The sequence below is a fragment of the Protopterus annectens genome, chromosome 5.part0 (genome assembly GCF_019279795.1).
Source record: "Protopterus annectens isolate FY-2018-M chromosome 5.part0, PAN1.0, whole genome shotgun sequence".
Classification (NCBI taxonomy): domain Eukaryota; kingdom Metazoa; phylum Chordata; order Ceratodontiformes; family Protopteridae; genus Protopterus; species Protopterus annectens.
The window spans coordinates 1,524,243,197-1,524,267,630 of NC_056735.1; the positions used below are offsets into that span (position 1 = coordinate 1,524,243,197).

Consider the following 24,434-nt stretch of genomic DNA (forward strand, 5'->3'; position numbering starts at 1 on the left):
GAACACACCTGACATCTTTGAGATCAATTTTTGGGCTAACTGCAGTTCTGGGTGGGTTATATATTTGGTGACCTGTACCTGTTCTGCGTTTTATGTTGGCCAGACCTCTAGGGCATTCCGTCTCAGAATTGGTGAACACATCAGTGACATTAAAAACAAGCGTAGTAATAATGCACTATATAAGCATAGTTTAAAACATACTACAGCTAGTTTTATGTTTTGTATCATTGATTATATCAGGGGTAAATGTCAGGATAAAACAAAGTGGCATGATTTGCTGACTTCTAAGGAGAGGAAATGGATAATAAAACTTGGGGCAATGTTTCCACCTGGTCTCAATGACCAATTGTGACTTGTTAATCATGATTGGTTAATTACTCATTGTGATTGGTTTTTTCTAATTGTTGATATATATATATACTGTTTTGGAGCCTTTGTGAGCAGACAAAATTTTGTTCACTGAGGAAGGCTCTGTTGAGCCGAAACCGGTCTGTATATTTGATATCTGAGGGATTTGTCTCTCAGTTACTATGTAATAAATTATTTGTACTTTGGTACCAACAGCTGCTGGCTTCATCTGTTTGGATTTGTTATGGTTTTTGCCGTGCAGCGGTCTTTCGTGCATCCTTTTTGGACTTTTTTCTCTCATTACACCCAGCTTACATTCTGCCACACCCCTTATTTGATGTATTTTCTTCATCTCTACCTCTGATTACTACTGAGTCACAACCATGACCATCTACCACTCATTCTCCCTGTTATATGGTAAGAATGCAGCCACAGCAGTGGCCATTTCCCTGCCATCCTCTCATACAGTACATGGTGAGATTGCACCTACAACCATGACCATCTACGTCTCAAGCTGGCTTTATGTCACCAAAACGAAAAAGACTGTAGAAAAAACGAAAAATTCCACAGGAGCAACAGCAGCGTAAATCAAACAGTGTTTAATGAATGTTCAACTAACACGATGTTGCAGCAGACTGCTGCTATCCACAATAAGAAATAAAATAAAGGCAAACCAGTTGGTTCCATTTTCCTTTATTTTATTTCTCATTGTGGATAGCAGCAGTCTGCTGCAACATTGTGTTAGTTGAACATTCATTAAACACTGTTTGATTTACGCTGCCATTGCTCCTGTGGTGTTTTTCAATTTTTTATGTGCGAGAATGCACTCTCAGCCCCCCTCCGGGATTCAGAATACAGCCAAAGCCACATCCATAACCATCTGCAACTCCGCCGAGGAATTGAGAAAGTAACCACAGCTAAACCCCCCCCCCCTAGATTCAGGATACAGCCACAGCCATAGCCATCTATCACTATCCCCTGGAACTGAGAAAAGAGACACAGCCATGACCACCCCCCCTAACCAGGATTTACAACAACTACAACCATAACCATCTCCCACCCCACCCCTCAGGTCTTGAAAATACAGCCAAAGCCATTACCATTTCCCACTCCCCCCGAGGGATTGAGAACACAGCCACACCCATAACCATTCCGACCTGAGACTAAGAATAAAGCCACATCCAGAACCATTTCTCACTCACCCCCAGGAATTGAGAATAAAGTCACAGCCATAACCATCTCCCACTCCCACACTCCCAACCCCCCCAGGAATTAAGTAAACAGCCACATCCATAACCATCTCCAACCCTTTCCCCTCTTACAGGGTGACAATACATTCATAGCTATAACCATCTCACACTCATAACCCTCTTAATCTCCTTAAAATGTGAAGATACAACCATGGCCATGATCATCTTCCACTCATTCTGTCATTGGCTGATGAGAATACAGACACAGCCTGACCATCTTCCATGGGATGAGACTACACCCAAAACATGTCCATCACTCTGGCATTACAAGCATTCCCCTGCAATGCTCATCATAACTCAATATTAAAACTTGAAGGGGGGCAGTACAAGGACTAGTCACCTATTTCCATGAAGGAATATATTCCCAGTGGGTCTTATCTCTACCTAAAGGGGTAGATGCTTATATTTTATGGGTAAACAATATATACTGAGAAAATAAACAACTCCCCCAGGAAGGAGGAAGAGGTGTCACCTCACATTTCTTGTCTCTCCCAAACCAGCTCCTCCAGTGTTCAGGCCATGAACCATAACCTTGTCACCTGAGTGATTGCCAGGATTCATGCATCTGTGCTACAGAACCAGACAGTTCACAGCATTCATGCATCTTTCTTCTGTGCTCCTTAGATTCCAGAAAAAAAGTTCAAGCCCTCTGAGGTTTCATGAATTATTCCATCATTAAAACACAGATAGACTTGAATGGTAATCTCTGTAGGCAGTTACCTGGCAGAATGATTGCAATTAAACATGAAATGGGCAAATACAGATAACAGGAAAACATGTTGTGCTGTTGTCCAAGCAGTCATAGTATTCTGCAAGAAAACAGTAGAACCTTTCTAACCATGGCAGACATTTCTCTGGCATAGTAAACTCATCTGACAGACCTAGCCGCATTTTTTTTTTGTTTAAATGCTTTTTATTATTTTCGTTAGACTCTACACCATACCATATGCTAAAGCTTTTTTTTTATTTTCCTTAGATTGCATAACATACCATATCATATGTGGAAGACAGGTATGCTGATGTTTTCTACAATCGGTCCACTAAATATATCAATATGCGATGCTTATCATGCTCTTGTCTGCTGCATCAATATTCAATCAAGTATCCATGCTGTATTTGTTTATGCTGATAGTCATTTGTTTTAAACCTTTCTGCACTTTACATTTTCTGCTTTATTATTTTAATCTGCTTTACCACTCCTTGACCCCTTTTTGACAGCAATAGAATCAGTCCACCATGATAATCAAAAGTATCAGTGCATTTAGCAGGCATTTTCAAAATGTTAAAATTATTAGAATACTTTCAATTCACCATCTTCGGTTCTGACAAACTTTATGAGCTAAATTAATTAGGTATGCATTCAGCTCACTAACTCCATTTCTGATAAATGCCAGAGTAAACTCTTTCCCCAAAACTAAATGTCACATTTTGAATTTCAAGGATCAGAGTTTCCTCAGATCTGCAATGCAGTATCAGCTGTTTGGAATAAAATGGCAAGTCTGGCATAATGCCTTAATGTTGGCTCCAAAATAACAATGACAATGATGATAATGATAATAATAATAATAATAATAATAATAATAATAATAATAATAATAGTAATAGTAATAATGCCCATTTGTTAACCGGGTAGGCCCACTGGACACACGTTCTTTTCTGAGGTGACCTTCAAGCAAAATTTGATTAAGTGACTAGCTCAAGTCACGCAGTAGGCAAATAGTGGCTATTTATTTATTTGTTCATTCATTCATTTAGTGTGTCAGTTTTAGTGTTTGTGTGTGTGGTGTGTGTGTGTGTGTGTGTGTGTGTGTGTGTGTGTGTGTGTGTGTGTGTGTGTATGTGTGTATGTGTCTTTGTGTGTGTGTTTTGTCACAGCTAGCCTAGTTCCTGTACATTGCCAAGTTCTCATTCACAACAAATAAAAAAATAACTATCACTTTTCACTTTGCTGATAGGAATGATAGCATTTGCCTGCATATTTCTTTTCTACAGTCTGCTTTTTTGAAGAAAAAACTGTCAACTTATAACTCACTTAAGTGGAAAGTTGCATAGATTTATTTATATTCCTAAAAATGTAAACATTATCACAATTCTTTTTGGATACATGTACTTTATAGCTGGTAGAAGTATCACAGTAACTTGTTAACTAACCTCAGGCTGTAGTTGATGTTCAACAACCGTGTGATCTCACTTGTGAAAATCCCCCAAGCTACTTGCCACCAATATTAAATTGGATACTTTCCCTGAACTGTTGCTGCTTTTTAGGCATAATCAAAAGAGATACACATGTATCAGTAACTACTTAAAGTGAGGAATAACTAGATGTCAGTCCTAAGATTAATCCTGAGTTTCATTTTTCTAAATGACCACAACACTGTCATGTCTATGATCTCTTTCTTTATTCAAGACTGAGGAAAATTCCTGTATGCTACTTCCTAAAATAAAGATTCAGCCATGCCCCTTCCCCCCAAAGTAAAGGGGTATAACTGGGCAAAGTCTGTCACATGGCAGGTGCAGGGATTTATTGTACTATTGGGAAAAGCTCCATTATTTGAACGACAAGCATGGTAAGGAAAACAAAGACTTGGATAAGTCAGTGTAGGAGGTGAGCTGTCACCAAGTAAGCAGTCAATTACTAGTAAGGATACCTCTGTCAAGATCTCAGCACATCAGAAACACTGTTTTGTTTAGCACTGCTGCTTCATCTGACAAACTATTTTCTACTCATACCATGATGATGAATTTCAGAAATCATTCCTAGAGCATGTTCCACTTGTCAGTCAGAAGAAAACTAATTAAATGCTATCCAAAAGTTTCAAAAACCGAGTTAAGACGTGTGCACTTTTCCCTCTCTGCTTAGAACATGTTCTAAATGTGGTGCGCGAATAAACACAGACTTCAGTTTTATTTACTTGCCGATACGCAGTACACATTACAAATTAGATATCAAACTTAGAAATAATAAAGGAATAATCCAGTTTTCCATAACTTGCTCTAGCTATGATTGCTTAATCTTCATTTGTTCATGCTGTATTTACTGGAGGTGTGTCTCCCGACAAGTGTTTACTCGTTACAGATAATAGTGTTGTGCAAAGGCTCGCAGGCATCATGTTATTTTCCATGGTTGACAAGTTCCAGAGAAGGACGCATAATTCTTTACATCCTTTAATAATGCTTGTTCTTTTTAAAAGTTGGAGCAAACTTGGAGTTTAAATACATTACTGAGAGGTGGAGGTATGAAGTTCACAAACAAGGAATTTGGGAGGCAATCCTTTCCCACAAAAATTATTTTAGTGTTTGCATATTTGCAGATATTTATGATTTTCTTGAGTAGATATGTGTAGCACTTATATGTACTTAAGATAGCAGCATTCATGATGAAATATACACAGTTTTGTTTTACAGCTCATACATATTTTTAGCTTGAATCTCATTACACATAACGAGACTATCCTGAACTTAATTTGTTGTATCATGCATTTTGTTAATGCAGATTTAATGTTGTCATTCCCTCTAATGGTTTGTCTGTTTATTTCTACAGTGGAGAAAGTGGATCCGGAAAGACCGAGGCCTGTAAACACATACTGAAACACTTGTCATGCAGATTTGGCAACAACAATTGTGCGATTGAATCAAAGATTAAACACGTAAGTGCATTGAAATGCTATTGGATGATTCCATGTATTTCAGTCATTCATTGTAAATTGTGAACAAAATAAGAAGTACTCATTTTGAATACATATATATTTTTCCGGGCATACTACTACATTAAGTTTCAAAATGTCCAAAAATAATTTGTTAAAGTTTACTATAGTTTTAAGGAAAACTGATGTACACTGTATGTGTTTGTCTTGTTTAGTGATACTGTTAGTGAAAAGGTTTTTAGCAATGTACTTTATATATTTGGGGTTAGAGGCAGAGATAGAGTTAGGGTTAGCACTTTATGAGTAAGGTGATACAGGACGGGCTAACCCTACACCTGCCTCTTTCCCCGACCCTACACATTGCATTGCTAAAAACCTTTTTATTAATAGTATTACCAAACAAAACATACAGTTACAGTTCACACATAATATCACAAATGCAAAACATAAAGTCTGTCCCTTTTCCAGTAACTCTAATTCATGAACACTTGGACAACACATACACTGTCACCCCCATTTGCTTCTACCACATGTACATTTTCTCATTAAAAGCAGTATCTGATGTCACTTCTCTCAATAATTCCTTTATTTGATCACCAATAAACTGTGACAGTAAAAACTGCTGTCAATATGCTCTTCACGCAAGATAAACAATGCAGACTATCTCTCTCTTTATTCATATATATATATATATATATATATATACACACACACACACACACACACACACACACACACACACACACACACACACACACACACACACATATATATATATTTATTTTTGGCTGTTTGTATTTGCCACTTTGAATCAAGAACTCAGGCATTATCCTTTCCCCTTTCTTAGCACACAGCAGAATTCTTGAGAAATATCATCAAAGCCGATAAACTGTCATAAAGGCAGAACCTTCAGATTTGTACAACAAATATCTAAGCTGTCACAAACCCACTCTCTATCAAACGTACATTTAACTGTAGTATATATCCTGAATATATAACTAAAAATGTCATAGTATTTATTACAATTCTTATTCCGCAATGAATGAATTATATGTGTAGTATTTTAATAAGAACTGATTAAAATTGTTACAGTTGCCTTTTTTTGATAACTCACTTGTACCCACAGTTATTTAATTTATACATTTGAAATGGGAAACACTTGCAGACCTTGATTTAGGCAAACTGTTGCTGATTCAGAAATTAAACTGCATTGATGGAAAGCTAATAGTAAGTTAAACTATACTTCAAAGTAGTTTGTATATATGTCACTTTATCAGAGTTAGGTTTTTCAATTTTCTTTGGTAACATTTTCAGTAATTTACCTTAACAGTAAGGTCATAATGCCTAGTTGCATTACCCTTTTATTTTCTCGCTAAGAATGCAGGCTTTCTCTTTCACTACTTAATTCAGCATATATGCTGAATCACTAAAGAATATAGTGGATTTCAAAGATACACAAAGAGGTGAGAGGAACAGCAAATTTAAAACAGCATTCCAACATCTGTCCTTTACTTAATGGGTGTAAGTACAATTGGGTGTTATTTGCAAACATGATCTGATTCAGTCATAGATCTCTTGAAAATGTTTCAGTTCAGCATTCATCTCTATCAGTTTCTTGAAGTCCTCAGTTCCCTCTGTCAGTTTCATGAAGTCCTCAGTTCCCACTACATAGGGCTAATCACCATGAAAGGATCACCAGGTTTCTTGCACAGTGGCTAGGGAAAGGCTCTATGGACTCTCCCTAGAAACAGTCTTAGGTTAACAAATCTTAATCTGAATCTGCATCAAAATCAAAAGGAAAATTTACATTGATTGTGTATCTAGTGTTGATAGATTCATATCACATGAAGAAGACATTAACTACTTGCTGGTAGGAGGCTGGTAAGATGTTTTGAGGGTAGGTCTGACAGACTGCCTTTTTAAGAGTACTTCTGGATGAATTCCCTTTCATGTAATTTTCATCTTGGAATTGGAGGACACAGATTACTTTGAAGGGTTAGACCTGGCTTTGGTTTCTCCCTGAATATTTAGTAGGTATACCTATGGTTCATCTTAGGAGTCTAAGGGCTAGTTTGAACTACTCTTAGTGATTACACCTCTGCTGGAAAGTAGAGTTCAGGTTGTAGCCTCAGTTTTATGAAACATGTATGGTGACATAGCTTTGCAATGACTGCACAGGTCAATGGATTAATCTTATGTGATTTTGTCTAGTTATTCTCATAGACTTTGGCAGTTGTGAGGACATTTTATTGTAGTATTTAGGATCTACTTGACTATAATTTTTACCACAACACAATTTGTTGGAAGCTCTAAGATATCCATCTATAGTTTTCAGTCCAGTCAGGTTACATACACCTTTAAAGAAGACTGGAACCTCATCTGCTTTCTGGTAAATCAATTACCTAGAGGTTGCTTCACTCACTACAGTTCTATAAATCATCTAGTTTTATAGAGATGCTATCTGTCAGTGTTTAATTTACTCAATCATCCTACACTCTTGTGCTGACATCATCATATAGTGTTTCTCCATCTGCAACCCTGACATAGTTGGTTTTATGTCAAGTAGCTCATATTGCTTGTTTCAGGATTGTAGTTCTATTAGAAGCCAGTGGATAAGGATATCTCACTCATAGGTTTATAGGTGTATACTAGGCTAACGACTTCTAGGGCCTTTATAAGCCTAACAAAGTATCCCAATTGTATCTCACATGTTTATGTGCCTTAGAGGTTATTTTTAGGGGTATATGAAAGCTAGGGCAAGATTTCAGGCTGCCTCTACCAATTAGAGACGTAGGTGCTAGACCCATCTGTTTGTCTGGCAGAAGTTTGATATCTGTGTCCTGCCATACTTTACTTAAATGTTAACTGCGATAAAGGACAATGAATCAGTGGTAACATGAGCACCTTATTTCAGCTGATGCGTCAAAGGAATTGTTACAATGGTCTTTATTCAGCAGTTTGTACCTTTTTTTCTTTTTTTACCTTTCAGCAAGAATTTTATTGTCATATAAAGGACTACATAACCTTTCAAAGTCATTAGGTTCCAGATTTTGTTACCAGTGTAATGATCCACCTAAAAAATGAAAAAAAAAAAGATTTAAAATAATGATTTGCTCACTGAGGAGAACTCTTCCTCCTGCATTGAAACTGGTCATATATAGAGTTATGGCACTTACATGGCACATAATCGACAAACCTCCTGATGTCCATCCTTTGAGAGGAACAAATGGTCTTAAAAAATGCTGGTTTAAAAGTTCTGGCTAAAAGATTAGAATATTACGTTTTATACTGCGTGCATCCTGTAGATATGGGACAGAAGCCCAGGGAGTGTACTGTACTCGAGGATTTATATGACTGAACTGTCCCTGACTTAGCAGAACTTCACAGATTTTGCCTCCGATTTTTGCCCTTTCCTTCCTAAAAGAAAATTATAGTTAGTGATACTATACATTACATTTCCATATTTGTTATTTTTCAGAAAATTCATGTTGATGCAATTCTGTTATGTCTCTCAGTCAATTACAGTAATATTTAAAAGAAAAGTATCCCTAATTTGCCCCCCAACCCACTTCCATTCCCATTATTTTTACTTTGTCTTGAATTGCTCGGCATCGAAGTTAAGAACTATGCTGTAGGTAAAATGCATTTCCCAGACTAATATAAAAATGAAGTCATTCTGAATCAGTTGAAACATGTTAAAACACTAATTTATTAAATGTACAGCTACAGAAATGATTCTGGTGTACCAGGAATGGTCTAAAGTTTTAATTTGCAGATGAGTCACTTAGGACTGAACTGAATTGCATATCTGCTGGAGAGCTAATAGTAAGTTAAACTACACTTCAGAATATTTTGTAAATATGTCACTTTATCAGAGTTAGGTTTACAATTTCTTTAGAAACATTTTCAGTGATTTTGATGAGACTTCCTAAAATATAAGTAGTCTAAAAGCTCTGGGCTCAGCATTCAAACTCAGCTTACTGTTACATAGGGATATACTGATGTACTGGGTCCTATTGTTCTGGGTTCCTAGTCAAAATGATGCACAAAACCAGAGCAGTGACGCTGCTCTTTAATTACTTGAGAAAATATCAGGAGTCTCTGTAAGTTTTTATTCTGTTCTGAACCAGACTAATAAGGCATATGATTATAAATCATTCTAACAAGAATGAAGCATTCTTGTTTTAATGTTCATTTTTGTGCAACATTTGTGGTGGATTTATCAGACACAGTTTACTGGAAGGTAAGAAGATGGCACATTTACAGATATGTGATGCATGTTACTCACTCACTCACTATACTAGCAGTGTGGTTGCCAGACTAAGAAGAAGCCTGCCTAGGATATTATCATGGAGGCTGGGGTTTGTTAGGGAAAGTTAGTAAAGGGAACAAACTGCACATTGGTACCTCCTATATCGAGCCAACAGATATTGCCAATATGATAGCAACAAAAAATAAAAAATAAGTAGTAAATCCAAATGCAACGACCAAAGGAAAGATCCAACACTGATTTATTAGCAGTTCCCTAGCACCTCGGCTCACGCCTTCAAGGAGAATCATATATTGCCAATATACTGGCCGACAGATTCAGTGCCACCTTTACCCCTCTCACCCCCACCAAAGGACCAATCACAATACCAGTGGATTGCCAGGAACTCAGTATTATTGCTGCACAGGTTAAAACAGCACTGTCCAAGGCCAAGAATAACAGCTTCTATGGGACCTGACAATATCCCTGGCTGTGTTATACATCAACTACAGAGTGAACTGGCACCTCACCTGTGTGCCCTGTTCAATCACAGCCTCACCTCAGGCTTTGTCTCTGCCGAATGGCCCACTTACTACAGTCATCCCACTTCACAAAGGAGGAGTGACTACAGACCCTGGGAACTATCACCCCATTAGCCTGAAGAGTCTGATATGCAAAGCTATGGAACGCATCATCATGGACCTAATAAACAAGGATATAGGGAATCTCCAAACCCTGGATCCCACACAGTTTAGTCTTGTGAAGGGTAGATCATGCCTGCTCAACCTGATTGACTTCTCTGAATCAGTCACCAGGGCTGGTGATGATGGCAAGGTGGTTCGCACAGCCTACCTTGATCTGGCCAAAGCCTTTGATACCATTCCCCACTCAGGAATCATATATAAACTCACTAAGCTAGGCATCAACCCCTATATCACTAGGTGGGCTGCAAACTGGCTCACAGATAGAACCCACAGTGTGAAAGTAGCTGACTCCAAGTCAGACTGCTGACCAGTCACAAGTGGAGTCCCACAGGGTTTAGTCCTGGGTCCTCTTCTGTTTGGTATCTACTTGTCTGAAGTCCAGGCCAACACAAAGGGACTTTGGCTGACAAAGTTCTCAGACAATTGCAAGTTGGGAACTATTATTAATTCCCCAAATGATGTTGACATCCTACAGAAAGGCCTCACTGAGAACAACGACTGGTGTCAGAACCATGGCCTAAATTTCAATGCCAAAAAATGTGTTGCCATCCCCTTTGGGAAAAACCTGGTTCCCATGAATTACCACATCGATGGTAGTCCACTGAACACAGATGGCATCATAAGAGATCGGGGAACACAGGTTGACAGCAACCTCTCTTTTGACCACTACATTGCCACTTTGGTCAGAAAGTCCTTCTCTGTGGCACATCTCATTACTAATGGTTTTGCATCCAGGAAGAAAGAGGTCATTGTCTCCCTCTACTCTTCCCTCATTAGGCCAATCATTGACTACAATGCCCCATTTGGCATGTACTTCACTAGTCACCTGCAACAACTGGAGAGGCCACAAAAGTACCTCACAAAGAGGATCCTTGGCCTTAAACACTTGTCCTGTATGGACAAACTAAAAAAACTCCCAACTATTCTGTGTCTCATATCACCTACTTAGCATCGATCTCTGCTTGACTTACAAAGCCATGTCTGACCCAGCTCTGTTAGAAATGCTACATCTAAAGAAATCCCAATCCCTCCACACCACACACTCCAGAGACCTCAACCTCATTACCACAATCAACAGAACAAGCTGGAAGGACAGGTTCATAACCCAGAGACTGCCCATACTATGGAATAGACTTCCCATACATGTCAAACAGAGCACCTCACTGGCCCTCTTCAACAGAAATCTTGATGAATGGATGGCAAATAGAAAATTCACCCCGTGATCATTCCAGTGGCTCTGCTTGACAGAGGCACTGGGAACTAAGATTGGGTGGCACAATGCCAGGGTAATCCTATCGGCTAGGTTTGTAAAGGCTCCAGGGCTATTAGCCTAGTGCACACCTATGAACCTATGAACCTATAAGAAAAAAATTCATAAAATGAAAATAGGGAATCCAAGGAAGATATGATTCCAAAACTTCTTGCTAGGGAAAGTTAGTAACTAGGGCAACAATTAAGGGGCTAGACTGCTGGCAATGAGGTAAGTTGTTTGTTATGTCAGACATCAATTAACTACAACCTAGCCCAAATTATAGGCACATCCAGTAGGGAGATGCTCCATGCTGTATGCCTTGTACAAGAAAGCAGGCCCAAGGTGGATAACTAAACCTCGAAACACAAAAGGGCAACAAAGAAGACTGTAGCTATTATTGCAGGGGAAAAAGTCACCAACTCACTTGGGGGGGGGGGGGAGCAAGGCCTCCACACCCTCTGAACTTGTATATACCAACTCTGTGTTTACACTAACTTGAGTAAGGGAAAAAACTCTCAGAAAAGGAAACTACTGCAAGTACACAGTTGTGGAATCATTCATACTATACAATGACTGGCCAGTAATATTCAAAAAAGGAGCATGCTGATTGGTCAACTCAACCAGTGTGCCTGTTGTATGTCCAAGAACATACCAATTGAAAAAGGTCTGGTCATCCTAACCTTTTACCGTTATTATATCTCATAAAATTTTTACGTTTTCTTTCTTTTTTTAAATATATTTACAACACCGAAGACCTCAAATGAATGAGGGAGACGGCACAGAGAAAAATAAGAGGATAATCGGGTAGGTTCTACAAAACTAAAGAAACGTACCTGATGATCCTTTTATTTTCTCTGTCCCATCTTTCCCGAACATTAAAGGTCTCCCTGTTTCTTTTTTCTTAATAAAAAAAAAAAAAAAAAAAAAAAGCAAGGGAGATCTTCCTTTCTCCATTGCTTCCTTTACACATCACTGATGTACTGCCTAGGTGTGGAAATACGAGTCCCATATGCATGCGCAGTACATAAGGAGAGCCCCAGGATACCAGAGGAAATGTGGAAGGGCAACACAGAGACATTATACAAAGACATTATATAAGAAAAGTAAGTATTTTTTTTTCATAATTAATGTCATTATATAATAGCAATAACTGACTCCATGGTGTAGTATACTGAAGATTTACCCAAGGATAGCTTTATTTAATCACTTGGGCTTCACCCTCATGACTAAACCACAGCAACCATGCGTAAATCTTAAATATACCACACTGACATCGTCGGTTATTGCTATAATATTCTTTTACTTAAAATAGATTATTACTGAAGTACTGAAGTATGTTGCGGCCATTTATATATTCAGGTTATTAGTTTTCACGGACTGTGCACAGTATGATGTTAAATTAAATATGTTTTGATCATATATAGAATACCATATCTATCTATATAGGTGCATGAATATATATATTTATATATATATATATATATATATATATATGTGTGTGTGTGTGTGTGTGTGTGTATATATATATATATGCATGTATGTATGTCTATATATATATATATATATATATATATATATATATATATATATATATACACACACACACACACACACACATATATAGATAGATAGATATAGATATATAAATATATACTGTATGTGTATATATGTATATGTATATATATATATATATATATATATATATATATATATATATATATATATATATATACATACACACAATATTCCATTTGGTCAAAAAGTGCTTTTGTCATATGTAGATTTCCTTGCACAAATTGGTGAGAGTGAATATTAGCATATATTACTCCAGGCAACTTTATGTATTGTCAGTAATAGCAAACCTTAGACTCATTTTGGTTATGGTTGTATGACCATAGATTTAGTGTATGCAAGTTGCATGAGTATCAGGGAGCTAAAAACATTTTAGGTGAATTTATCTTTATGTAAGTGTGGTGTACAAGATGTGCTTGTATTCATTTTGAAGACTCTAAATGATAAATTGCATATAAAATACAATGTTTTTGAAAATCATGTAAATTAATGTTGATGAGTTTTGTTTACAGGATTTGGGATAGCACTTTCTGCTTTGTTTCCTTTTACGAACTACATTTTGGCTTGGTTCTGTATAGTTCCTAAATGTGAATCAGTTTCTTTACATTTGCAGTTATTGTTATGTTTGGTTTTATTTTGGGTGGTTGATTTCTATTTTTAATTATTGATTGTAAGAATATGGAATTTGCTTTACCTACGTATTTCTCTTTTTATTATGGATGCTGTGATTAAACGCAGTGTACAGAGTATTGCCATGGTTTGTGATTCATCTGTTATAGTGCTTGTAGTGTTTGATCATTGCTACTATGCTAATACACATGGAAGTTATCTGTCTGTCTTCCTACCTATCTGTATATCTACACACACACACACACACACACACACACACACACACACACACACACACACACACACACACACACACACACACACACACACCTATGTCTGTTCTTTCTATATTTCTATCTATATATTTATATACAGGAGCCAGTAATTAAGTCAACTGTTATTAAAGCCAACACCTGATCTGATGCTGTCAAGTTTCATTCATTCCTCAGCAACTGAGTTTGGATCCAGCTTGGCCATTTTTTACAGTTCATGGCCACTAGAAAACTCTTGAGCTCCTCTCTTACCTATAATGCTCTATCCCCTAGCATACCTCAGATCGTATTTGTCGCTTTCACATATGTACATGGTTGCTGTGAGCTCTTGAGCTTAGTTTGTTCAACAACAGAGATAAGCACTTTTTTGGTGTATTATCTTAATATAGTCTTACTCTCTCTATATAGCTTACTTTATTTACCTCCCTACCTACGTGCTTGTGTAATTCTTTGACACCATTGTTGGTAAATCTTTTTTTCTATCCCCTTTTACAGTGTATTTCCTCAATACCATTGTTGGTATATCTTTTTCCCTCTTTCTGTTTTTCAAAAAATAAATAAATAAATAAACTTAATCTTTCTATAACAAAAAAAAAAAAGACAAGCAAACAAAAACAAATGTCAGAAAAAAACTTTCAGTTTTAAAATGTACTAGAATTGCTGTCATAAGTTGCCTCTTTCTGATGCACACACTCTGTGCATTCATTGTCTAGGCCCTGAAGACCTTCAAAAGAATTGTGATATTTGTAAGTCTTTTAATCATCAGGACATAGTATCCCAAAAAAACAAACACATTTTAAAGAGTTTGCTTCCTTCTACTTTCTTGATGGGTGTGTCTATATGATTTTATCGAACACACTACTTACTGAACGCCTCTGTCGAAATCTTGTTCTGTTGAATGATTGTTTGAGTGAAGTTTTTCCTAGGAGAAAAAAAAAACAGTTGGCCAACCCAGTGAACACAACAAAACCAGCACTATTTAAAACCTACCCTGTGCCCCCCACATTCCCCCAACTAAATATACCAACTCTGATATCACACTACAGTGGGGAAAGGGCAAATTCCCAGTGATGGCCCACTGTTTATACCACTTTTTTTCCACTATCTTGGGTGGACTGTCTTTGGGGCAGGGGGGCTGATAGAGCTGAAGTGTGGCTTCTCAGCTCCATTGACTTCCTTCTTCCTGGAACGTTCTGCCTTCGAGGTAGTGGAGAAACTGTTTTCTGCTTCTGCAGGATGTATGGTTCCTCCCCCCTTGGATCTCCCATCTGTATCCCATATATCTCTGTGCCTTGAGCCTTATCACTCTATTCCACAGAGGTAGCCAGCCCAAAGTCTTCAGGTTACCCAGTAGGGTATTATAATTTTTACCAATACTTCTCCAGAGCACCCCATCAAAGAAGTCCTTAGGAAGAGAAAGTGCAAGAGAAGGCACTTGGACTCCCTTCAGGAGTAGGTCACTCAAGATACTGATTTTGATGAGTGGAAAAGGTCCCCAAGATCACCACCTAATGATGTCTCCTTTAGAGACATCCTAGAGATCCTTAAACAGAGAGGAGATTGGTCTACCAATAAACCAAGAGGAACTGGTATTCCTGGAAGCCTTTCGGTCTGGCCTATCTACCTCCTGGGTGACTCCCCCACCAATGAGCTCATTGATTTTATTTCTAGATGGGCATGGAAAGAACCAGACATGGTTAAGTTGATCCCTAAGAGACCAGACCAGGTTTTGGCACCACCTACTCGTATATGCCATGATCGTGGCAGCAGCCACCAAGAAGAAAGTCATGGAACAGAGTTCTTCTGTCCAGCCCCCTAACAGGGAGTCATGGGCATTGGACAGATTTGGGAAGGGGTACTAGTAGATGCCACGGTTATGGCACACTTCAGTAGATGGCATACTTCACTAGATTGCAGAGGGATTTGATTAAGGAGCTCCTCAAATCCCTCACTGGGACCAGTACTCCTGAGGCTCAGACTTCTATGGCCTCACAGTTGGCTACCCCACAGTTGATTACTAATTCATCCATGAGGCTCATTTCACATGCAGCTGATGGTAGCTCAAGAGCAGTAGGTTCAGAGCTCTTCAAATCCTCTTTCATCAATGCAGCTTTTGACAGAAACTCTACATTCAGCCCTACAATGAAGGACACATTCTCTAAGTGCAAGAAAGATGGAAAGACCCTCTCTGCAGTGGGAGTATGTTTTTTGACCCATCAAAGGGACCTTTTCCAGGAATCAATGAGGAGGTTGAAAATGTGGTTCAGGAAGTCCCAGGGTCCTTTCTAAGATCCCCATGGAGATAGTTCCCCCAGGGGCAGGGGTGAAATCAAATAGAAGATGCCACTGACAAAACAGAGGAGGCCCATAGAACCAAGGTTCTAGATATTCCTTTTCTGACAAACCCTGCGAGCTCTACTGGAAGGAGGGCCGATTGTCCACATCTGGAGGAAATTGTGGGTCATTTATCCCTGCATCAGAATTCCTGGCTTGACCTTACAAAAGATAGGTGGGTGCAGAGTGCAGAGGATTATTTCCAGTGGCTACATAATTCCCTTTTCCCTATCACCTCCACTTATATGTAAAATTCCCGATATTCCACCAGTCAGAGGAAAGCAGCAGCAATAGAAATAGAAAAGCTGCTAGAAAAAAGAGTCATCCAAGAGACCCCACCAGACTAGACAGAATATGGAACCTACTCATGATTCCTTTTAGTGCCAAAGAAAACAGGGGACTGGAGACCGATTCTGAATCTCAGCATTCTGAACAGATTAGTTCAATACACCAAGTTCCAGATGGTCACGGTTCAGTCCATTCTACTTTTTCTGTGCAAAGATGATGGATGTGCTCAACAGACCTTCAGGATGTTTACTTTCAACATAAAATGTATTTATTTTATGTTACATTTGATTACCAGGAAGGACTGACTGGACAATGTGTCCTTTTTCAATGGAGGCCCAGGGAGAAAATCTCCACATATAACACAAATTAATAAAGTACATTTTACAGGTGCGGAAGTTATACACTATACATTTTGCATCAAATAAAAGTAGGACAATGAAATTTCAAGCTGTACATCAACAAAAGTGGAAGCAAACATGGTAGACTATACAGGTATAAAAATAAAACACCCTAAACTGTACAATCAAAGCAACATTCAGTATGCTTTGGTATTATAATAGTACAAAGTGTGCATCAGAAATCCATTCTTAGTAGAAAGAGTGACAGCTGAGAGGAAGAGACAGAGAGGTCAAATGCCTTAAAACAAAGGAAGGATGTTTGCCCTGGGTGTGGAGGATGGAGTTATTCTAGTCTGGGGAGTCACAATTACAAATCAAATTGGCTTGTAGATGTGTTTTTAGAGATTTCTTAAACAGAGTTAAGGACATAGTGGCTGATGTGTTAATGGGCAAGGAGTTCCATATTTTGGCAATGAAATTAGGATAGGGGGGTTCCTGAAGAATTGTTAGCTTTAGTGACTTGCAGGAGAGTTTTATTGTTGGAGTGTAGGACCCTAGTGCTGGAGTAAGAATGTATGAGGTTTTGTAATGCAGGGGTTTTCTCAGGGTAGTAAAGAATCTTATGGGTTAGTATAAGCTGGTTGTAAAGGAGAGGTTCAGGAAGTTCAAGCCAGTTGTTTAAAGATTGAGCAGTAATGTGTTTGATATGGGCTATTGGTGGTGAATTTTGCAATTTTGTTGTAGCAAGCATCGAGTTTGGCTATATCTGATTTTCTAAGATTGGTGAAGATAGCAGAGGCATATAGAAGTGTAGAGATGAGATGTGTTTGTGCAATTGTAGCCCTGGTGCTTTTTGTGAAGAATTGTTTATTTTTATATAGTCCCCCCATTTTTTATGTACTTACTTTATGGTGAGTGAAATGTGTGTGTCAAATTTCATGTTGCAGTCTATAAGTTTAGTGTGAGTGACAGGAGAGATAGTTGTTTTATTGTTAGAAATGATAGTGAATGTTGCTATGGGGGGGAGTGGAGTGATTAGTAGGCTTGAATATGAGAAGTTTGGTTTTATTGGGGTTTAGTATTAGTTTGGTAAGTCATTATTCCACAGAAAGGAAAGAGGCCTGTGTTTGTAATTGAAGTTCCTGCGGGAAGGAGAGGAACAGATTAGTGCAGAGTCATCAACATATTGGATGACTGAGGCATGTAGAGAAGAGGTATGGAGCTTGTTAGTGAGGATAGAAAAAAGTAAAGGACCAAGGATGGAGCCTTGGGGAACACCCAGTGTGACTGGTAATAAAGGGGAGAGATTTTGCCTCCACTGTACTGATTGTTGTCTACTTGTTAAATAACTTTGAAACCAGGTAATGTTAGGTTTGCTGAGATTTAGTTATGAGAGAGATTTAATACGTTTGTTGTGGTTAACCATATCAAATGCTTTGGAAAAGTCAAGAAAGATAGCAGAGACATAGTTGCCATTATTACTGTGGTTGTTTACTATATGAGCTAATGACATGAGGTCTGTTGTAGTGCTGAGATGGGGCCTGAAGCCATGTAGAGTGTTTGTGAGAAGATTGTGGGTGTTCAGGTAATGCATGATTTGTGTGTGTATACATCTCTATAGTATTTTGGACAGAGGTGAGAGTATTGTTATATGCCGATAGTTGGCTAACTCTTTTAAATTACCCCTTTTGTGGAGGGGAATTATGTGAGAAATTTTCTAGATTTCAGGGACTAGATTTTCAGTTATTGAATGATTAATAAGAATAGATACAGGGTATGCAATGGCATCGGCAGCTATTTTCAAAAAATCTGCTGACAATTTATTGGCAGCTAAGGTGGTAAGTTTTAGTTTCTTAAGAATTTTTTTAATTGCCCTGATTATGGCAGTGATGAAATGAACAGACAATCCAGAAGATACTTACCCTTCTGGCTGGGAGCCAGTCATTACCAGTTCAGAGCACTACAGTTGCCTCAGCACAGCCCCCAGGGTGTTCACTAAATGCTTGGAAGTAGTAGCAGCTCACTTGAGACTGCAGGAATTCTGAGTCTTTCTGTACTTGGACAACTAGCTCATAGCCACTCTGACAAGGCATCTACTGATAAGAGCTTGAGACCAGATACTCTAGACTTGCTCCCTTTTGGGATTACTATACATTCCAACAAATCTCAGTTATAACCATCTCAGATATTGGAGTTCCTAGGAACATTTTTCAACACAGTATCAGTGATAGCCTCTCTTCCTCTCCTAAGAGTACAGACTATCCAATTCCAGGTCAGAAAGATAATTCAAAATTCCTCAATTTCTGCCTGATTGATTCTACAAGCCTTGGGATCAATGTCTGCAGCAATAGTTCTAGTTCCTCTAAGAAGATACTAAATGAGAATTCTTCAGTGGACATTAGCATCTCAGTGGTCCATTCTACACCAGCTTATGTCCACCCAGATTAAAATTAAGTAGGCATGAAAAAAATACCTCTGGTGGTGGATCCACTCTGATCAGGTTCTACAAGGCTATCCCTTTATTCTTCCGCAGCGCAAGGCCATAGTGACCAAGGATGCTTCCCAAATTGAGTGGAAGGCACTTCTTGAGAAAGACAGTCCAAGGCACATGGCCCCCAACGAGACCATTATGCATATCAATGTCCTGGAAATGAGATCAGTGTTCTTAGCATCACACTCTTTCCAAGACTCTCTCCCTTTTGGGACAGTTGAGATACAGACAATATATCCGTGCTGTGAGAGTGTGGCAATGGGCGGTCTCATCCAACTGTTTTCTGATAGCAAAACACATTCTGGGGAAATCCAGTCTGATCCAAACTAGGAAATCTCACAAACAAAGACAAAAAAACAAGCCGAGTAACGCAAGTAACCACACCACAAATCAGGCAGTTTGAACCGTTTATTTGTAAAGTGCTTTTCGTCTCAGGCAATCCCAAGACTTCTTCAGACAAAGTACTAATACACATGCCCCTTCTTTTAACTTCCATAATTAAATCAAATGGCACACCATTGGTTAAAAACATCAATTCATTAAGTATGCTAAACAGCTCTAGGTCAGGGGCCACAAGCCTGCCCCTTTATGAACAAATCACAACACAATATAATATAGTATAATATAAGCAAAAATGACTGCTTGCATTCGCCTTATGCATGACAAAGTTTCAATCACTAAGCTAAAATGCAATGCCTGCAAAAAACTGTCATGCATTTCAAACTAACTTTCATGTGAAGACATGTTTTACGCCCTAAGAGTAGGTCACAACCCAGTATGAAAGAAACGTGCTGCAAGCATGCCTGTTTAGTCATAAACATCCACAAATAAAATATCACACCAATTGTTAAAAGCATTACAACATTAGGTATGCCTAACAGTTCTAGGTTTAAAATCACAAGTCCGTCCGCTGTGAACCAGTCATAACTCAGTGAAAAAAGGGATGGACAGGATGCTTTCACCTTTAAGCATGAAACAATTAAGCATAAAAATAAAAAATAAAAATTAAAAACCTAAAAGGCAGTACCAACAAGTAAAACTGTCATGCAATACTGACAGACACAGACAAACAACATCAAACCCCTGAATTTAAACTTCAGGTCATGTTTCACCCAATAAAAGAGGGCAAATACAAGAGGTGCAAGTCCACCAGATATAAACTGGTCATGGCACCGGTCAAAAACAAGCTCCAAGCTGATTTGTAACGTTAATCATGTTTTGACCATTGTGGGCAGGTCTAACACCAAGTAAGAGAACTGGTTGTATGCATTTATTTTATACATACAACAGTTATCATCGTAACTACCTGACTTCTTATTCAAATTCTCCTACCTCATCCTAGTGCAGGAAAAGGCCCACTGCCTTCCCTGTGCTGTATTGACCTAGGAAGCTGGAATAGTAGTTTAAAAAGTATGTCAAACCTGCTCCTCACCTACTACACCTAATTCCTGTTTTTATTTGTTTTAGGGAGCGCTCCCTATTAGGAATACCAGCAGTCATAGTCTCCCACTTTCTATCCCCTATACCCTTCATTAGTCTACCCTCTAAACTCTCTCCCCCGCCTTTAATTTTTTCTTCTCCTTCCCCTACAACTCGCTCAATCTCCCCTTGCGATATAACTATCAATGTTAAAGGGAGTGACCTCTAGAGGTCAGTATAAGAATGCTACCTACCAGTTACTTTGTTCGTAGAAAACAAGCCCTTATACCAAGTTTTTTTTCTTGCCTCTGATACCACCTTTATCCCCCCTTTTCTCTCTGTAATTATTCCTATATTGTTTCCCTCCTCACCACTTAAAAGTCCCTGACCTCCTCGTATACCTTACTTTGAACTTACCTTCCAATATCTCTGATTGTTTTCCTCACTACCTGCCTTCTTACTTTACTACTTGACTCTTTTCCCCTACTCCCTGACCTCACACTGTGCTATAGTTATATACATTTGAATTATCTGTACTAACTTCCCTCTCCATCTAATCTCTATTACTTACTTCTCACCCCAAACATTCTCATTCACCACCCCATTAAATTATCTGCTATTAGCTAACTTCTTTCATGTGTCTTCCTTTCCTCCAGCTCCTACACTCATACACATCTACCTTATCCCTCCCCCTTTTCCTCTCTGTACCTACACACACACACATCTACCTAACCCCTCCTTCCCCTTTTTTAACATCCGCTCTTGTTCCTAAACTTATATATCCATCCTCTCCCTCAGGACACCATCTTTATATCCCTAGCTCCTCTCCCAGCTGCTGTGTATCACTGGTGGTAGCGTCCGTAGTAAGTTTTCTTTTTTGTATTCATTACTTTTATATTGGTGTAAACTCTTAGAAACATATGCCTTTCATTTATTGTATTTTTATTTTAACTCAAACTGTTGCTTCTGATTCTTTCTGCTTTTGTGAATGTATACTGTTGTAGTCACATTGCATCTACTGTCAAATATAGTAGTTGTTGTTCTGCCTATTGCTTAATTGAGTCAAGGATTATCTGTGTAAAGTGTTAGGAGAGCAAACGTTTGTATTTGTACTGCGTATTCTGAGGGTTGTCCATGGTTTCTGACCTTTTTAGCACCTAAAACCCGTATTTGGGTTACCAGCTACTTTTCTATGTCTCTCGCTAGCATCAGTTGAGTTGTTCGCATGTTTTTAGTGTAGCAGGAGTGCAGAACTGGTAATGTACCTAAACCTGTATATTTTGGTTACCAGCTACCTATCTATGTCTTGCTAGCATCAGTCTAGCTGTTCGTGCTTTTCTAGTGTAGCAGGAGCACCTTTAATTTGCCCTTTAATTTAAACTGAGCGAAGGCTCTGTAGGCACTACAAAGGCAAACCAGTCACCACAGCTATTGTTTCATTTTGAATTAGCAAAACAAATATCTTGATAACCCTCAGGATACATTGCAGTCTTGTTACTGCTACTGAATGGGCTGCACTAAATAATGCTTCGCAACATTTCTGCTTATTTTCTAGCTTGGGCACTGCTTACTGGTCCCTGGTTAGCATTCTATGTTTTTTATCATTTATTAAGCCATGATTAGTATTATATTATCAGTAAAATGTTTATTCTGAGTGTCACTTTTAATTGTAAAGGCCAGCGTCTATACTTAAGTACATTAGATTGCTCTATTGAACAGAAAATGACAGTGATTAGATATTTGAGTGTTATGCTAGCTATTTTTTATCTCTTATTTCTTTATAAACTGATAAAAAATTCTGAAGCACTATGGCAAAAATGGCAACGCAAATAATGAGTTCGTTTTCTAATTTAATAAGAAACACATACAGTTGGTAAGCGCTTTCGGCTGTAAAGCTCAGCCTTCATCAGACCTTATTTTTTTAGCTTGTTTGCTTATATTATGTTTATTAGATTTTTGTAAGACTGCTGGAAGTTTTTGTCTGTCTCTGCATTGTGCATCTTTTAACATTTTTCCCTCTCTACATTTCTCCTTAAGCTTGTACCCTTCCTGCCAGTGTAAACCACCTCAGCTACTGTGTTCTTCGGGCTGCCCAAGACCCAGAGAAATACCTGACTTCTTATTCAAATTCTGCTACCTCATCCTAGCGCAGGAAAATGACCACTGCCTTCCCTGTGCTGTATTGACCTAGGAAGCTGGAATAGCAGTTAAAAAAGTATGTCAAACCTGCTCCTCACCTACTACAACTAATTCCTGTTTTTATTTGTTTTAGGGAGTGCTCCCTATCATGAATACCAGCAGTCATAGTCTCCCACTCTCTATCCCCTATACCCTCCATTAGTCTACCGTCTAAACCCTCCCGCCCACCTTTCATTTTTTCTTCTCCTTCCCCTACAACTCACTCAATCTCCCCTTGCGATATAACTATCGATGTTATAAGGCGTGACCATTAAAGGTCAGTATAAGTACACTACCTACCAGTTACTTTGTTCTTAGAAAACAAGCCCTTATACCAAGGATTTTTTCTTGCCTCTGATACCACCTTTATCCACCCTTTTCTCTCTGTAATTACTCTTATCTTGTTTCCCTTCTCACCACTTAAAAGTCCCTGACCTCGTCGTATACCTTACTTTGAACTTACCTTCCAGTATCTCTGATTGTTTTCCTCACTACCTGCCTTCTTACTTTACTACTTGACTCTACCCACTCCGTTCGCCCTGCGGGCTCACTCTGCTTCCCTACCCTACCCCCTAATGCCACCCACCCCCAGTACTTCTACACTTATACCTCTACTGCCACACACCCCCACCTAAACAACCAATCACATTCTACTGCTCGTTGCCATACTAGATTACTACTAGACAATTACATATTGTTACTAGTTATAGCACTATCTCAGCAGCTATTACTTCTCTCCAACCCTCCTCTTTCTCAATCCCTTCCACCTCCAACTAACTTATAACTCCCCTCCTCATTCTCAATCCCTACCACCTCCAACTAACTTATAATCCCCCCTCACAATGCCAAGTACACCTATGTCTAAACAGGTGAAACTATTGCTCATTTATTTTCTCCTACCTTTTTATCTGTACCATATATACTAACCACTTATGAAAACCTCACCTACTCTGAATTTCACTATCCCTACAAGCAAACTTGCCCACTTACCCAGGTAGCCTCCCAAAAATCATGTAGGCATAACAGCTACATCCAATTACTTACTCCCAAAGTATTATAGACTAGCCCATATTACTTACCCCATCATAGAAAATCACCAAATCTACTCCATAAATTCCTAAAGCTCTCACATAGACTCAAACAGCATCCCCTTCTGCATGGAGACATCCATCCCAACCCTGGGCCAAACAATAACATCACCACCTGCCCCCATGCATCCAATCCCTCCACCTCTAATAACCCCTTTAGGACTCCCAATTCTCTCTTTATAGCTCACCTTAACATACAGAGCTTAAACAATAAACTTGCCCAACATCACACTCTCTTAGACATACACTCTTTTGATATCCTATGTCTAACATAAACCTGGCTTAAACCTGCTACCCAGGCCAATGAAATAACCCCACCTGGTTATAATATTTTGAGGGCAGACCGCAAAACCAAAAAGGGTGGTGGGGTGGCAATATTATATAAATCTGGCTTACAG

General features: G+C 38.6%; 1 protein-coding gene across 1 annotated transcript in view; it reads left to right on the forward strand.

The window, feature by feature from the left end:
* The window catches only part of MYO16 (myosin XVI), a 2,679,924-nt gene that overhangs the window by 1,297,764 nt on the left and 1,357,726 nt on the right, over window positions 1-24,434 (forward strand). The window contains exon 14 of the mRNA XM_044071347.1: window positions 5,140-5,245. Within this exon, the coding sequence (XP_043927282.1) occupies window positions 5,140-5,245 (106 nt within the window). The remainder of the gene's footprint in view (window positions 1-5,139; window positions 5,246-24,434) is intronic.